A 14491-nucleotide genomic window follows, 5' to 3' on the forward strand; every position below is an offset into this window, starting at 1 on the left:
CAGTGTTTCATCAGTAAGTTTTAGTGATGTTGTTGTTTACTCACCCATGTAGTAAGAAATTAGTATATTAGAGGGGCAGCTCAAGTTAAGCAGTTTGGATACAAAGTTAGAGAGGCAATGGTGAGATGGTTTGGACACGTGCAGAGGAGGGTTAGTAGAACACCTGCAGCAACAGATCTACAACTTCATATATAGCAGCTTCTCACTAGTTCATTATTGCTTCAGGATCACTTTAGTATTGCCTACTGCAGAGGTTCCCAAAGTGTGGGGCCCGCCCCCTAGGGGGGCGCAGAGCCATTGCAGGGGGGGCTCGGTATGAAAAAAAAAAAAAAAAAAAAAGAGCGCTTGGACACTGTGGACAGGTTTTTGACGGGGCTCCCACACAAACGCAAAGCAGGAGATGAAGCATCGCCAAATATGTTTCCAAACCAACTTCCTTCCAAGCCAAAGACAGGAAAATATGTTGAAGCATATCTTCCCTTTGGCTTCACCTCCACAAGTGCCGAGGTAGGTCTCCCCTCAAAATTAGTTTCCCTGCGTCGGGAGCAGCGCTGGGCTCTCCAAATCACGGACAAACAGTATCTCACATTCTTGATTTTTAGTTCACAAACACTTCTTGTAATAACTCACTACTCCTGACATTTTGGACATGTTACTAACATGTCCAAAGCACGCGCTGTGCTCTTCAAATCACGGACAAACAGTATCCGACATTCTTGATTTTTAGTTCACAAACACTTCTTGTAATAACTAACTGAGTAGTTAGTTATTACAAGAAGTGTTTGTGAACTAAAAATCAAGAGCTAACATGATGTTAGCTCTTTATGCAGTAAAGTTACAGTGGGATACAAATAATATCAGGCTGATCCTGCCGTAATTTGTTCCCCCGGTTCAAATCAGGGACAAACAGTATCTCACAGCTGTTTTTGTTTTTGAACCCATTTTGCACAGAGAGGCATTTTTTGAAAAATGTATTGATAGCAATGTTGAATATTATTACACAGGAAAAAAAAACAACTACACGTAAAATAATTACACCGTGACGCCTCTGCCTTTCTAAACGGAGGGACAGTAACTGCGTGTGTATGTAAGCGTGTAAAACCTGAAGATAGTCAGATTAACAGTACTTTGTCTCTATCTGCCATTCTGCAATTCATCTCATGTAAACAATAACGTGGCGCACAGCGTGACGTGAAAAAAGGCACATACCTTTGACGTTGCGTGACGAACTCTGTAATCCTCGTCCACACGTAAACGCAAAAAAGGAGTTTTAAATAATCTCCGTTTTCGGTGAATCGCAACGCCGTTTACGTGTTGACGAAAAGCCCAAACGCATAGAAACAGCTGCGTTTTCAAAAATACCCGTGTAGTTGTGGACGCAGCGTAAAAGAGTTAGTAGTATATTTTATTACTGCCTGTAATTTATTGCCGTTTACTTGTATTTGCTTAATTGTTTACTAAATGTTTGAGGTGTGAAATAAACCCCAATGGAGTTTGTAAACAAAATATGGGTGTGTGTGTTTGGAGGATGTGTTTGTGTGTGTTTGTGTGTGTGTGTGTGTGGGGGGGGGGGGCGAACATTTTTCTTGTAAAAAAGGGGGGCCTGGCAAAAAAAGTTTGGGAACCACTGGCCTACTGTATCCATGTGCCATAAAAGCGATGCATCAGTGTCAATAGTTACTCAGTAGGCCTTTACTATCTTTACAGTTATTTCCATAATGGTAAATCAGAGACAACAGGAATCTTAGAACATGTTTTCATCAACATATTCAGATCAAACACACTTATATAAGTTTCATGTTTTTATTTTTGGTTTTTTTGTAGTGTTAGAATTTAGTTTAACTTAAAGATTTGATTCAGAACCTGGCAGGAAATACAAGAAATTACCAACTTAAACTACATTTATACAGGATATTAAGTGTTTATGTATGTTTTATTTACCTGTGAAAGAGAATTTCCTTTAAAAAAATTAAAAATGAACTAATAATGTCGGTGAATAATGTGACACATGCTGCAGGTGAACTTTGTCTCTTGTTCTTTAGGTTCTTTAGGCACTTGGATAACTGCCAAACTTTTCCTTTAATGATTCACAAAAATAATGATTAAAGCGAGACACATTTCCACAGGACTTACTTGCCCATAGACTAAAGTCTTATATAATCACTGTACCCAAAACAGCATGGTTCAGCTTTGAAGCTTTAAATGGTGCTGTGTGAGTATGGGTTTGCACTCCAGGTGACATATTTCAACAGAATAGTGTGCTATATAAAGTGATAATCAATTTTTAGTACATTGTTATGACTTTAAAATGTACAGGAAATCCTTACATATATACAAGGACTTTGCTATAAATGAACAATTAAGCCTTTAGGAAAGTCATCTAAGCATGTCAATTGAACTAATTATAATTTTCATAGAAAATAAATCAGCAATCGATTTTTTATAAACTAAGAAATTATTATCTTTTTTTTGGGAAACATTATACTTTCTCCAGTTTTGAACAAAGATTTCAATGCATAAAATACAACAGATTAATTTTCCACTTATCATGAGTTGCTTTTGATGTTTTACATTAAAATCATGATCATCATTCCAATAGAAATTTGTGCAAGAGAACTTGATATTATCATATCAAGGACAATAAAAGATCAACTGCAGACAGTATAATTAACATTTATGAATTGAACTTTTACAAATTAGAAAGCAAATTCCACAATAATGTGTTTGAACATTACCCTAAACAAAATGTAACTTACAACACTGGTTGTTTCACATCTTTTTCAAATAAAATGCAGACTTGGTGAAAACTGATGCCTCAACAAGAATAGAATAGAATAGAATAGAATAATCCTGTAATTGTCCCACAAGGGGAAATTTGGTTGTAACAGCAGCCAAAAAGACACATATACAAACAAACAGTACACAGGACACAGAACAGAAACATACACAATTTTTCTTACATATTTACATTAAGGACAATGGTTACTATATACAGAGAGTACTGTACAGTTATTAAATTAAATATAAATAACTACAGATAAGAGGCAAACCAGGTTGTAGTGCGAATCGGTTAATTAACTTATTGCACTTACAGCGCTGATGTAAACATCTATGTTTGTTGGGAGCAGTTCTGATTGTACAGTCTGACAGCTGCAGGGAGGAAGGACCTGCAGAAACGCTCCTTCATGCATCTAGGATGCAGCAGTCTGTCACTGAAGGAGCTCTGCAGTTCAGCAACATTTACATGCATGGGGTGGGAGACTCTGTCCATCAGAGATGTTATTTTGGCCAGAGTCCTTCTGTCTCCCATCACCTGCACTGGGTCCAGGTGTGCATCCCAGAACAGAGCTGGCCTTCTTGATGAGTTTATCCAACCTCTTCCTCTCAGCTGCAGATAAACCGCTGCTCCAACATACCACACTGTAAAAAATGACAGATGCCACCACAGAGTCATAGAAGGTCTTTAAAAGCGCTCCCTGTACTCCAAATGACCTCAGCCGCCTCAGCAGGTAGAGTCTGCTCTGACCCTTCCTGTAAAGAGCATCAGTGTTGTGGCTCCAGTCCAGTTTATTATTCAGGTGAACACCCAGGTACCTATAAGAGTCCACTATCTCAATGTCCACTCCCTGGATGTTCACCGGTGTCAGTGTGGTGGGTCTGCGTCTCCGGAAGTCCACCACCAACTCCTTGGTTTTCCCGGCGTTGATCAGCAGGTGGTTCTGCTGACACCAGTCTACAAAGTCCAGAGTCCACTATCTGTACTCTGAGTCATCCTCACCTGTGATGAGGCCGACTATGGCAGAGTCGTCAGAGAACTTCTGTAGGTGGCAGCGTGGGGAGTTGATGGAGAAGTCTGCAGTGTAGAGGGTGAAGAGGAACGGTGCCAGCACAGTTCCCTGTGGGGCCCCCATACTGCAGACCAGCGTGTCAGAGACACAGCCCTGTGACCTCACATACTGTGGACGTTCTGTGAGGTAGTCCAGTATCCACTGGGACATGTGGTGGTCCACTCCCGATAGCTCCAGCTTGTCTCTCAGAAGTCGTGGCTGGATGGTGTTGAAAGCACTGGAGAAATCAACGAACATGATCCTCACAGTGCTTCCAGGCTTCTCCAGGTGAGTCAGAGCTCGGTGCAGGAGGTAGATGATGGCATCCTCCACCCCAATGCCAGGCTGGTAAGCAAACTGCAGCGGATCCAATGAAGACCTCACCAGGGGGCGCAGATGGTTTAGAACCAACCTCTCGAGCTGGAGGGTAAAGTTTTGTGAATGTGTCTCACGAAGGCACGCTAATTGGAGAAACGCTAAAATAATAGATAGTAGTTGACTAATAACATGGATGGAAGGATGCATGGATTGCTGATTTAGGAAAATACAACATTTAAGAACAAATCTGAAATAAATGAGCTTTTAAAAGAGACACCAGATCAGCTGATAGTTAGATCAGTTTTGCCTGAGTGCTGAGCATCAAAACAGCCAACCTTCTGGGCAGGAGCATTTTTCAAGGACTTTCTGCTTGAAAGTCTCCACTGTGTTTTATGGTTGTCAACACTCACTGTTGTACCTGTCAATGACCCTCTCCATAAATAATGAAAATCATATGAACTGAAAATTTGATTCAATTCAGTTCTTGTATAATTTGGCATACCTCAGACTTTTCTCCCTGTTTTGCAAGAGCCAGACTTCTTCAAGCTAACAGGAAGGTGACAGTAACTCAAACAGCCACTCATTACAGTCAAGTTATGCAAAAGAGGATCTCTGAACACAAAACAAATCAAACCTTGAGCAGGTGAGCTACAGCAGTTGAAAGGGTGTCACCAACATTAGACAGCAGCAGATTGTAAAAAATGATCTGATGGGTCTCACTTTCTGCTGTGATACTGGGAAGATGGGGTCAGAACTGAGTGTGAACTGAAATTCACAGGGTCCTTCTTTTAGAGGTTTCTCAGGTTAAAAATATGTTGGAATGATTATGCCTCTTCTTTTTTAAAATTATTCAGGACTCTTGGGTAGAAGCCCCTGGTACTTCTATGTTGTCGTGCTTTTTCTTCCTGATGTTGCCATATGCCAGGATTGCCTCATTTATCACATCTGAGGTCTCCTGCTTCTTGTCAGGCACTACTATGTATGGTTGGTCGGCCAGCAGCTGCTTCTCTGACTAAAACTCAAATTCCTGTTGCTTTGAAATACTTTTCATAGATTCTCCCATCAGGACTGGGGAATTTCTTGTCCACATGCAGCACAGATGTTCATGTACACTATCCTAGCCACTTGGTTGTGCTTCTCATGTACTCAGTCAAACTTTCTTTTACATCCTGCCACTATATGTTGGACTGTCTCAGGGACACCTTTGCACAGCCTGCAGCTTGGGTCCTGCTGGCTGTGGTAGACTCCTGCCTCTTTGGTTTCGAAATTCACTTCATCTATCTGTTGATGGTATGTCTCAAGGAAGGGCTTGGTCTTCCATGACACTTCCTCATCACCATCTGTCTTCAGATCATTTCTTCCAGATGTATTTGCGGATGCTCTGTATTTCATTCTGGATTGTGTCTCTAACCCTCACTAATCTTCACCCACACTCTTCCTATCGTTGAGCTGGCTTCTCAGCCCCTTACCTTCTACAGCTGTTTGGCTGTGGCTGACCTTCATGGGTCTTTATCTTGGATCATAGCAGCCGGGGGGATACGCAGGTAGTTGTAGCTGTTCTTTATGTCCACTATATCCTGTTTTTTGCAACTCTAGATCCTTTTGAAGTGGATCAGTAAGGCAATGTCTTGCTTGTTCCTGGTATACGTCTTAACGTCAGCTTTGTACAGGAGGTGGCTGATGGTCGCTCTACTCCTGAATCAGTATACACTCTTAGTGAGAAGCTGGCTTAGGGGGTTGAGGCCTATGCAAATGGGGACACTGCATCACCTTGTTATCTTCTGTAGTTACTGGGATATGATTGGCTTGGAGATGCCCATGGAATATCCAAAGATGATGCACTTTCTATTTTTTGTTTGTTTGGGGTTTTTTTTGTGTGTGTGTATGTGTATGAACCTGGTGGCATGATTCTAAGCAGGTGGGTTCTAGGAGGTCTCATTTCAGTTTCAACTCTCATTTTCAACTGCATTGGTTTTAGAGCTTGTTCCTAGCACACATGACTCCCTTTGAATTCTTCCACCATTAACTCTGAGCACTCAGGTATCATCATCACATAATAGGCTGCATATCAAAGTTCCCTGCAAAGTTCATTTACTCCCTTATCAGCTCCTGGAAACAATATGACTTCTCCTGGGTGACTGAGTTGCAAAATGGGATTAAACACTGTGAGGATTATTGAGAGCTACCATGCCATTGTTTATGATTAATGTTTGATTAAATTTTGTGACTTACACAGTACTGACACAGAGTGCACATTTGCTTATCAGTGAATTGAACCAGATAAAGCAAAAGATCATAAAATTGTTTCAACCCAGGCTTATGCCTATAATAAGCCCTCACTTTGACTTTCCAGAACCATAGGGTAACATCTCTGTTTCATTGGGCAACCATGAGACTGGTTCTTCCCAACCCAGGGCTGGATCTCAGGATCCCAAACTATGAGGACCTGGAAAGGATGGAAAAGGAAGATGGGGACAGACCCAAATGGGATAACAAAGTTCAGTACATTTTAACATGTGTGGGCTTCTGTATAGGGATTGGAAATGTATGGCGATTCCCTTACTTGTGTCAAACCCATGGAGGAGGTAAGTCCAAAAGAAAACAGTAAAGTATCCCATTATTTCTATCTCCAGTTACAGTATTGTCATTTTTTATTGCATTATTGTAGAGGTTTGTGGGTATGTTGCTGTTTTTGTCTTTTAAACATTTTCCTGAATTAGAAAGAATTAGAAAATAGTTTTAAAAGTTACAAAATCTGTGTGTCAAGGAAACTTAGTGGAAGTTTTGGAAATTAATACTTGACACTTGGAAGTGTCTGAATCACAACAAAGCTAAATTATTATATTTATTTCAAACATTGCCAATAAAAATAAGCCAGAAACAATTTAATGAATGGGACGAAATGTTGTCAAGATACATATGAGAAGGTAAAAGGCCCAGGGTAAAAGATTTAAAACCTTACAACAGGCTAAAGGAAAAGGGGGGTGGGGCCTTCCTTGTCTCCAGGATCGTTATTGGGCAGCAAACATAATGTTTGATAAATTAAAGCTACGTTTTAATTCAAGCAAAAATTATACAGTATATTAAAGGAGCTTTATTTTAAGCTGTGACCTTTTCCTTCAAAAAAGCAACAATAATAATAATAATAATGTTTTTTAATTCATGGAAAACAGAAAGAAATATTAGCTTTGACTCTGTCTCCACCAGTCTTAGCTTGATAGCCCACAACTGAAAAAAAAAGCTGTCAGTGTGATGTACTTGCTATGGTAATGCCATCTGAGGAATCAAGAGTTTAATCTATGATAACAGTGTTGTTGCTTGAACATTAAACAACAATTGCCCTTCTGCACATGTACAAAAGTCATGTGTGGTGGTGGCTGCCTAATTAATGCACACTCTAGCAATTTTCAGTAACGAAGAAACACATTGTCTTCCACAAAAAACCTGCAAAAGAAAGAGAAAAGGGGGGGGGGGGGGGGGGGGGGGGGGTCATTTTTAAAAAAGCCATTTTTTAAAAATTCAAGTATTAATGTCGCTGATCTCCCAGCAAGCCACTGCCAGTTTTTGTTAAACTGCTGGTTGCAGCTCACCAATCTACACCACTGCTAAAAATATGAACTGCGCCCACTCTCTTTGAGATATCTATCTTTGTGTATATATTTTTTATAGGTGCCTATGTAACAAGGGGATCTCATAATTATCTGGGATTTTCTGAATGGATGTTTAGAGCCATTACATGTATATAACATGTATATCATATCCATGTTCACCCATGGAACAGCTGATAAACCAGCTCATCTCAGATTTTAAATTGCATCTGTTAGGGCCGCTCGATTATGGCAAAAATGATAATCACGATTATTTTCACTGAAATTGAGATCTCGATTATTTGACGATATTTATTTAACAATAACAATGTATTGAATAATGGCTTTAAAGATTGTCAAAAAATAATATCAAATAGTGTGCAAATACTGATTACAGTGCAAATGTTTGCAATATAAAAAATAAATGAAAAATGTAAACATCTATGTTTAGTGAACTTCAAAATACTGCACAATATTTGATCCACGTCTGACTCCGCGAACCCATAATGTTTCCACCAATGTTCCCTCAAATATTTCATGTGTCTGAGCGAACACACAAACTCCCTGAGCGGTCCCTTGGACCACTGTGAGCAACATAAGACGTGTGCACTGTGGTCACGCCAGCATCTAATCCATCCAAGTTACATGGTTTATTAAAATAATCAAATTACAGCATTTACATTTATGTTAGACTACTTTTAATTAACTGCTTTAGCCCACTTACAATGAATAGTCTGTCCACTATGAGATAAAGGAGAACAACAGCCTGATACCTGCAGGCCTGACAACAGGAGATGTATCACTCCTGTAACACCTGTAACATTCAGCAGTCGCCTCATTGTTCTGACACACAACAAAACTATTGACTACACTACACACTAACTACACAAGATTTGCGCTAAACGTCTCAAATCTCTCACATCTCAGAACACCGCCGTCACTCCTAAAACTTCCCCCCGTTTCTTAACAACTAGATGCCACGTTGCCATATCATTTTTTGATTGGTCGACACGGTACTTTTTTCGACCAATAGGAAAGGGTGGGGGTTTGGTTTTGTTTTTGCTCACAGGCGGAGAGTGCTTTCGAGCGTTTTCCTTATAAAACGCCGTTTTTACCGTTTCTTCCGCAGTAAATATAAACAACGACAGTATTCAGGAAGAAAACCAATCATTGCAAATATTTTTATCATAACTCTGGTTTTACGTGGCCTATCAACACAATTTAAAAACTGGTATAAAGTCCACACTTTTTCCGTCAATTGTTCCGTCTGTCCTGCTCACATCTCCAATGGTTGTACACGTTGTCATTAATGTGGCTTCACTGCACATCAGCCACACCGCTTTGCTAGCTAAAACACCGGTGTCGGCACATAAGGACGCTGTCATAGCCTGTCAACGACGTTGATTAGCTGCGTATATACGAATGTGAATCGCATTATTGGCTGGACTACAGGATAAGGTGGCATCGTTCTAATCCCATACAGGAGCAGCCAGTCACTTACTGACTAACACTGCAAAACAGAATTGTTAAAGTTTTAATTTTAATTTCAATTCAGGTTAGATTTTTTTTGTGTGCAACGCAGATTTTCTGTGCGCAGAGACCGTGCCAGCAGTGCGCAATTGCGCACGTGTGCAGCTTAGAGGGAACATTGGTTTCCACACCACTGAAGTCGTTTTACCTCTCTTTTCAACCAACGGCATTCTTTCTTCAGCAGCCATTATCCTCTCCTCTCCAAATAACTTCTGCTTAGCTTTCCGAGCTTCCCTCGGGTCCTCTTGTGACGCGTGTTCGAAACGCAGAGAGGTGCGCTCGATTTGCCACACGGAGCAGCGCGAGAGTAAAGCACGAGGGAGGTGCTAATAATCGGCTCAGTCATTTTTAATGATCGTTAAAAACCCAGATCGTAATCGAGATTAAAATTCGATTAATTGAGCAGCCCTAGCATCTGACATCCAAACCTTCTTCCACTACTGAAGTATCTGGGATATTGTGCTGCTGATCAACATGTTCCAGGTGCCTTTTTGATTCCCTACATCATCCTGCTGGTGCTAGAAGGATTGCCCCTTCTGCTGCTGGAGTTTGGCATTGGCCAGCGTCTCAGGAAAGGCAGTGTGGGTGTGTGGAGGGCCATCAACCCCTATCTGACTGGTGTTGGTAAGTAACGGCCTCTACAACCACATACCAAAGGAACAAATAGAAGAATTATCGGTACTACAGGAACACAAAGTTGTTAATGAAAGCTTGGTTCTGTGTAAGTGTGATGTTTGATGATGATCCTTTCCTACAGGTATTGCTTCCATGCTGGTCTCTTTATTGATTGGCCTGTACTACAACACGTTAATAGCCTGGATCATGTGGTATCTCTTTAATTCCTTTCAAGGCCCTCTGCCTTGGACCCAGTGTCCTCTCAATGACAACCGAACAGGTAGCTGAAAAAAGACACAAGCACATACTTAAAATCTGTTAGTCTCCAACCTCTGATCGCAAGTGTTGACTTTTTTTCAGGCTTTATATCTGAGTGTCAGCGGAGCTCCACAGTGGATTATTACTTTTACAGAGTCACTCTGAATGCTTCTGCCTCAATAGCAGACTCCGGAGGACTGCAGTGGCCCATAGTGATCTGTCTGTTAGCTGCCTGGACAGTCGTCTGTATCTGCTACATACGGGGGATCAGTACTTCAGGAAAGGTTTACTGAACTTTTTCTCAAAAACAAGCATTACTTAATCGGTCTTATTGCTGTCATTTGACAATTTTTCATATTTTCTCATGACCTCAGGCAGTGTACGTCACAGCCCTCCTGCCTTACGTAGTGTTGGCCATCTTCCTGATCCGAGGATTGACTCTTAAAGGAGCCATGAACGGAGTGAAGTACCTGTTCACACCAGATGTGTGTGTTTCAAATTCTATCATAAATATACATCATATAACATTGTATAAATGTCTTAATACAAAGCTACATTACACTGTGTGTCTCACCCATGCAGGTGGGTGAGCTGATGAACCCAACAACCTGGTTGGATGCAGGTGCCCAGGTCTTTTATGCCTTTAGTTTAGCATGGGGAGGCCTGATCTCCTTCTCAAGCTACAACCCTGTCCAGTAAGACTTATAAAGAAAGGCTTATATATTATCACTACATGACCATTACAGAAAGAGTCGACTCACTTTTATCTTTACTTTCTTTCGCCAAGCAACAACTGCATGCAAGATGCGGTGATCCTGACTATTATAACTGGCCTCACTTCAATCTATGCTGCCACAGTCACCTACACCGTCATTGGCTTCAGGGCCACTGGCAAATATGACACCTGTATCAGTGAGTGAGTAAAGCTTATTTTAAGGCTTTGAAAGAGTTTGCTACATCATTTTTAGTAAATGGCACTAAAATTACTGACTAGGACTTTAAAAAACCCTGTGACGTCTAAGTACCCCTACCCCCAACACATGTGCTTTAGCACAACAAAAACTATTAACTGGTATATATGTATATGTATGAAATACTGTGATGCTACTTGCTGGTTTATTCTGTCCCACTTGAAGCCAGATTTGAGCATTTTTATCATTGAGATCTTGATTGGAAAAAACAAAATGATAAAAGAAAGTGCCACAGCTATCGCCATCTGGTGGCTTTTTTATAGGATGCAGTGTTAACACCCTTCAACATTGGCTTACCTTTTCTGACCTAGATTTGTCAGTATTTGTAATATTCAAGATTCCTAAATTTACTTTCTTATGTTTTTTTTCTTTTTCATCTTTAGTTAAAAATCTAAAAAAGGTTATTTGCATAACTAATGTACACTCCTGTAATTACCATTCTCATCCGTAATGCCTTCTTAGAAACATCAGGACGTTACTAAATGGATTTGAGCTCCCTGAGGACAGCATCACTGCCAGCAACTACAATGCAGCCCTTCATCATCTGAACAGCTCCTATCCGGATACTGTTTTTGGACTGGACATTAAAACCTGTGACATGCAGAAGCTCCTCAGTGAGGTGCCTATTTAAATGAAAATCTATCAAACTCCCATTTCCCATTTTTATTCTAATCTGCATTGTGTTTGTTCAGGGAGTGGAGGGAACAGGTCTGGCCTTTATTGTCTTCACTGAGGCCATTACCAAAATGCCGGGTTCCCCAGCCTGGTCTGTCCTGTTTTTTATCATGCTTCTGTGCCTCGGACTCTCAACACTTTTTGGCAACATCGAAGGAGTCGTAGTCCCTTTGAAAGACTTGAATTTATTTCCCAAAAGATGGCCCCAAGAGGCACTGACAGGTATTCTGTTTCGAAGATTAAACAATCGACAGATCGGCCTGCGATCCTGATGTTAACACAAGCGCCCTTGTTTTTGTGTCTTTCAGGAATAACGTGTCTTGTATCCTTCATCATCTGCCTCCTGTTTGCACAGCAGTCAGGAATTTATTGGGTAACTCTCTTCGATAACTTTGCTGGATCAATCCCACTGCTGACCATTGGCCTGACTGAGATGATAGCTGTTGTTTACATCTATGGCATTGACAGGTTAGTGCACAAAGTTTATGTAATTTTAGATAATATTGTATTATATAAAGCAGCCACACATCTGTAAAATCAGGAACAGAATGTCCTATAACCTTGTACAATCAGGCTGTCATCAATCTTTATTTGGTGCATTTAGCACAGTTGGCTAACAATTAAATATTTAAGAGGCTATGTTATTCTCATTTCCAGCTCCAACTTTTATTGTTTGTAGCTTTGCACAATCCACAGTTTAAAAGCATTTCACATTCAGCCAATATTTGTCTTTGGTGCAGCCCCACCCTCTTTTTATGCCCTTTAAAACAACTTTCTCCTGACCGACTTCCCCTCCTAAACATAACATTTGAACAAGATGTGTGTAGAGTTTCTTTGCTCACAGCCAGAGCTGTGTGCCTGAGATGATAGTTATGCTTTCTCGCTGACATTTTCTTTAGAGTAGAAGCAGGGATCATTTGTACACATGCTAACCTCATCATTTGAAACTTTGTCCATCCACCACTGCAAACTGTAGAGGTCCCTTTAAAGCAATCACTGTGCGCATTGCTTCTACAGGTTCTAACTTTACTGTTTACTGATCTTTATATTGGTTCTACTTTAATATGAGTCTAATTACTTTTTATTCTTTCAGTTTTTTGTTGTATTTAAATAAAGTTATAATTCCATGAATTGATTCAAGTTTAATTTCATTAAAACCCTCTTGTGTGACAGGTTCAATGAAGACATCAAGTTCATGATTGGAAAGAAGCCGTGCATCTTCTGGCAGATTTCCCTGAGATTCACCAGCCCTCTGATCCTCCTGGTCATTTTAGTTTTCTACCTGGTGACTCAAGCCCAACAAGAACTCACCTATTTAGTCTGGGACCCCGACTACGTGAGTTCACAAACATAAAATCACTAAAAGACCACTTCATATAAAAATCTGTTTTAATCTGAAAAAAAAAAGCAAAACAAAAAATGTTCAACCTTATCTCTCAGAATTAACTGTTTTTGTTTTAGGTAATAATTTTACCACATTTAATGAAGAAATGTAATTTTTACCTCCATAACATAAAAAAATGTCCAGATTTTCATTGTCAGAAAACAGGACAGGTTTACGGGTTGTTTTGATGGATTGAAGCTGGGAGTTTACAGCTATTGCAAAGCTGCAATAGCTGTAAACTCCTTCGACTCTCCTGTTGGGTTCAAAATGTTCAGGCAGCCTCACCCTGTTGGTTTCATCAACGCCGGCTGAAACAGAGACTTCACTGGTTCTGGCTGCAAGCTGTTTAATCGGCGTGTCGGGTTGGGGGATTGAGTCAAACAAATTATATTCCTATCTAGCCTAACCTTATGGCACCAGCTGAGGTTCACAAGTCATTGATGACCAGCTGGAAAACCCCTATTTTAATGACATCATGACTGTCAAGGTGGCACATGGCTTCTTTAAATGTTTTTTTATTGTAGTACAAAAAAGTCAGCTGATTCTGAGGAATTCGGGTGGGGAGGGGCCCCTCATTGACTTTTTATATATATTTGCAATAGCTGCTGAAGATTAAAAGTGTCATGAAAACATGCCGGCTTGTTTGCTCATTGTGCTGTTTTATGGTTTGCAGGAGGAGTTTCCAACTCTGGCATCAGTACCTTACCCTTCATGGATCAACGTGGTCATCTTTGTTTTGGCAGGAATTCCCAGTCTGGTGGTGCCTGTCTACGCCTTGTGCAGGCTGGTTTATGTACGCTGCAAGAAAAAGATGAAGCCAGAAAAAGACATTAATCAGATGAAAACAATTGCCTAAACAAGTCAGAATACAATAAGATGCAAAAATATTTTATTTGTCTAATAAAGAAAAGTTATTTAAATTCAGTGTTTTCCTTTTTCATTTTCGTGTGTTCAAGTTTTTCAGAAGCATCATGTCTCTTTTATCAGTGCACTTTTGTCATGGTGGGGATAAAATGTAACATATTTTGACATATGAATACAGATTTAAGATTTGCCATTAGATTATTATTAAGTTATTGGAGGATTAGTTTATTTAACTAGTCAGTACAGGTGTTTGGATGGATGGATGGATGGATGGATGGATGGATGGATGGAGGAGTGGATGGATGGATGGATGGATGAATGTTGAGTGCATTGCAGAAGCATATTCATACCAGCAGGTGGCAGAAACCAGCCGTGTGGAACTGTATCAATTTAAAGACAAGATCTTTATTTTTAAATACTCAGACATCAAAGATCCGATGATTGTAAGATTTATTAACTATA

The 14491-nt window shown here is 40.2% G+C and overlaps 1 protein-coding gene across 2 annotated transcripts; it reads left to right on the plus strand.

The window, feature by feature from the left end:
- Window positions 1–483: 483 nt before the first annotated feature.
- On the plus strand, window positions 484–14085 carry LOC100706073 (sodium-dependent neutral amino acid transporter B(0)AT1). 2 transcript variants are annotated; one of them, XM_019350818.2, is made up of 13 exons: window positions 484–507; window positions 6499–6730; window positions 9746–9886; window positions 10020–10157; window positions 10238–10419; window positions 10510–10620; window positions 10718–10830; window positions 10923–11051; window positions 11569–11725; window positions 11799–12003; window positions 12090–12249; window positions 12955–13117; window positions 13839–14085. In XM_019350818.2, the coding sequence occupies exons 2-13, from the start codon at window positions 6535–6537 to the stop codon at window positions 14019–14021; spliced, it is 1878 nt and encodes a 625-aa protein (XP_019206363.1). In that variant the 5' UTR covers window positions 484–507; window positions 6499–6534; the 3' UTR covers window positions 14022–14085. The 2 variants fall into 2 exon arrangements, with proteins under 2 accessions (XP_019206363.1, XP_025758117.1); XM_025902332.1 differs by lacking the exon at window positions 484–507 and adding an exon at window positions 4093–4115.
- Window positions 14086–14491: the final 406 nt, after the last annotated feature.

The sequence above is a fragment of the Oreochromis niloticus genome, linkage group LG22, assembly GCF_001858045.2.
Source record: "Oreochromis niloticus isolate F11D_XX linkage group LG22, O_niloticus_UMD_NMBU, whole genome shotgun sequence".
Taxonomy (NCBI): domain Eukaryota; kingdom Metazoa; phylum Chordata; class Actinopteri; order Cichliformes; family Cichlidae; genus Oreochromis; species Oreochromis niloticus.

Excerpts from the sequence above, each read along its gene's own strand:
- LOC100706073 (XM_019350818.2), top strand. The coding sequence starts at position 6,535 with ATGAGACTGGTTCTTCCCAACCCAGGGCTGGATCTCAGGATCCCAAAC. Across the intron at positions 12,004-12,089 it reads GCCCCAAGAGGCACTGACAG|GAATAACGTGTCTTGTATCC; the intron begins GTATTCTGTTTC and ends TGTGTCTTTCAG. Across the intron at positions 12,250-12,954 it reads TACATCTATGGCATTGACAG|GTTCAATGAAGACATCAAGT; the intron begins GTTAGTGCACAA and ends CTTGTGTGACAG.